General features: G+C 29.7%; 1 protein-coding gene across 1 annotated transcript in view; it reads right to left on the bottom strand.

Moving 5' to 3' along the window:
• The window catches only part of LOC106477005 (troponin T, skeletal muscle-like), an 8,645-nt gene that overhangs the window by 1,942 nt on the left and 3,454 nt on the right, over positions 1-3,249 (bottom strand). Inside the window, exons 2-4 of the mRNA XM_013937612.2 lie at positions 2,633-2,659; positions 2,167-2,178; positions 196-241 (exon numbers count right to left, since the gene is read on the bottom strand). Coding sequence (XP_013793066.1) covers positions 196-241; positions 2,167-2,178; positions 2,633-2,659 — 85 coding nt within the window. The remainder of the gene's footprint in view (positions 1-195; positions 242-2,166; positions 2,179-2,632; positions 2,660-3,249) is intronic.

Here is a 3,249-nt window from a genome sequence, read left to right as displayed (position 1 = left end):
GTATAATCAACAACGTAACAATGGTACGTTGGTATAATCAACAATGTAACAATGGTACGTTGGTATAATCAACAATGTAACAATGGTACGTTGGTATAATCAACAATGTAACAATGTTACGTTGGTATAATCAACAATGTAACGTTAGTATAATTAATGCTGTTATTACCCTATGTTAATGATTAGTAATCTTACCTCCATGGCTAACTCCGCTTCAGAGACCTTCGGCGCCTCATCTGTCCTATAGATATTATTCCAACGATTAGTATAAAACGTAAATATTTGAAATTATAAAAATTATTGCTCCGACAAGACATCTTGGGTTAAGATTTATTTTTAGCCAATTTGTGAGTCTATAGAGAATTTTTTAAAACTTCTGTGATGTTGACTTCGACCTTAAAAGTAAACTGACGAACATGTGAAATTAGGACAAGGTAATTTTAATAATAAAAGTTTAATGTTAATAATAAGATGTCAAATAGCTCAAAATTTGCAGGTTAAATCAGGATAATGAAAACAAACATCGTGCAGATGAATTTCTCAATGCTTCAACGTCTTATTTTGTCGTAATGAATAAAGAACAAGCATTTATTGAACACATAGAATAATGTTCTTTTTCTTGTGAGCTTAGGAAAACCTGCAACGAAGGAACAGCTAAAAACAGATTTTCAATGTTCTACCGATGTTACAAAGGATGATCATTAAACCGTTTTATTGTTGAATCAATACGTGATAATATAGCTTTACAAAGGATGTATTGTTGAATCAATACGTGATCATATTGTTTTACAAAGGATGTATTGTTGAATCAATACGTGATCAAATAGTATTACAAAGGATGTATTGTTGAATCAATACGTGATAATATAGTTTTACAAAGGATGTATTGTTGAATCAATACGTGATCATATAGTTTTACAAAGGATGTATTGTTGAATCAATACGTGATCATATAGTTTTACAAAGGATGTATTGTTGAATCAATACGTGATCATATAGTTTTACAAAGGATGAACATTAAACCGTTTTATTGTTGAATCAATATGTGACCAATTACTGAAAACCGGATGATCATTAAACTGTTTTATTGTTGAATCAATACGTGATCAAATAGTTTTAAAAAGGATGAACATGAAACCGTTTTATTGTTGAATCAATATGTGACCAATTACTGAAAACCGGATGATCATTAAACTGTTTCATTATTTAGTTGTTAATTTTTTTCTTCAACAAAACATTAATTTATTGAGGAAAAGATGACACAAAGGCCTAATTTAATCTTTGGTTCGCTATATCCACTCTAGCAGACTAGTTTCGCTGAATTCACTGGTCATGAAGTATTTTACATTTTTTACAGTGAGTAAATAGCAATACAACAAAAACAAATAAAATCATTTTACTGTTGAATCAAATGAATGGTTTCCTTATAAAAACTGTTGAATAGGAAGAAATGGTCACAGTTTTCGGGCCTTTACTCAATTTATACTCTCCTAGACGAAACTAAGATTATTATCATATGTTTTTCAGAGAAGCATTTAATAAAACAGAATTTTCTACCTAAGGAAAATGCGTTAAAAATGATGACATTTTTCACTTTTATTAAAACAATAATTTTTAAGCTATCTTGGGGAATTTTATTTATGATTCAACATCTTTTTATTAGGGTCAACAAGTATACAGAGCATGCGCTGTGATACAAAAATAATAAGTTGTGAATGTTAATTTGGAACAAAATGACAAATATTGTTGAAACATTGCAGTAGCATTCAGAAAAACCACACAGTAAACACGGCATGCATAGCACTGCCCTTAGTACTGTCTATAGCACATGCGCAGTGAATACACAACGGACCTAATTCTTTAGCTGGGGCAATGACCTAAGAAAAAGAAAAAAAAAGCTGAAAGATATGTTTTGGATTCAGTCTACCATGAAATAGAAAATATTGAACTTGGAGAGCTAATATATAAATCGCAAATTAAGACAATAATGCATGATGGGAAGATGAAGCAGCTTGTTTCAAGACCGACATGAATTTTAATCACTGGTTATTTGTGCTCTGCAAGTCTTCCACGGTGAGTATTGTGTTAGTATACAGAGCATACGTCACATTAGCATCTCAACATTTAGGCTACACTGATGCAAGACGTCATAATGAAGGTTCTTACTTTTTCTGGTCCCTGGTTGTAAGGAGACGCCCCCATGTGAGGAAGGAAGTAAATAGGTAAAATAATTAGTTCCACGAAGAAACAAAAATACTTATTGCTTTAATATCTTTTATTGAAATTATATTCATCGAAGAGAAATCGTCAAAAAAAAAAACGGTAATTCTGATTTGAAATTATCTTTTGTTCATATGTATATCAATAGCAGCAATAATCTAAATACCAATAACGTTTTTTCTTATGTACTTCAACTTATAAGGTTCTTTTCTTTAAATTTCAGGAGAAAAATGGAAAATACATCTAAATTTTAGTTGAGTTAATTCTATAATAATCCCTAACACTTCAAGGAACAGCTAAGAAATGATATTGGCTCTTGTATCAGGTTTTAGTTAATTCTACAATAATCCCTAACACTTCAAGGAACAGCTAAGAAATGATATTGGCTCTTGTATCAGGTTGAAATACTCACTTCACTTCATCCTCTTCTTCTTCTTCACTGGTTAAAAAAAAGAAAAAAACAGTTTTGAAGAATTACATCAAATTGATAAAAACAAATAATGTTCTAACTCACAATATAATCTCCACAAACATCAAATTTTAACATAATCTCCACAAACATAAAATTTTAACAACATAATCTCCACAAGCATAAAATTTTAACAACATAATCTCCACAAACATAAAATTTTAACAACATAATCTCCACAAGCATAAAATTTTAACAACATAATCTCCACAACATAAAATTTTAACAACATAATCTCCACAAACTTAAAATTTTAACAACATAATCTCCACAAGCATAAAATTTTAACAACATAATCTCCACAAACATAAAATTTTAACAACATAATCTCCACAAGCATAAAATTTTAACAACATAATCTCCACAAGCATAACATTTTAACAACATAATATCCACAAACATAAAATTTTAACAACATAATCTCCACAAGCATAAAATTTTACAATTCGATCTTTCGCTTTGATAAATGTCATCCATTATTCTCAAAATCCACAATTATCCATTTTATTTATTTATTGTGGCTACAATAATAAAATTCTAATCATCCCCATCCATCATTG

This window comes from Limulus polyphemus, unplaced genomic scaffold, assembly GCF_000517525.1.
Source record: "Limulus polyphemus unplaced genomic scaffold, Limulus_polyphemus-2.1.2 Scaffold12511, whole genome shotgun sequence".
Lineage (NCBI taxonomy): Eukaryota > Metazoa > Arthropoda > Merostomata > Xiphosura > Limulidae > Limulus > Limulus polyphemus.
Note: the sequence above shows the minus strand (reverse complement) of the source record. Positions and strands in the feature narration are given on the sequence as shown.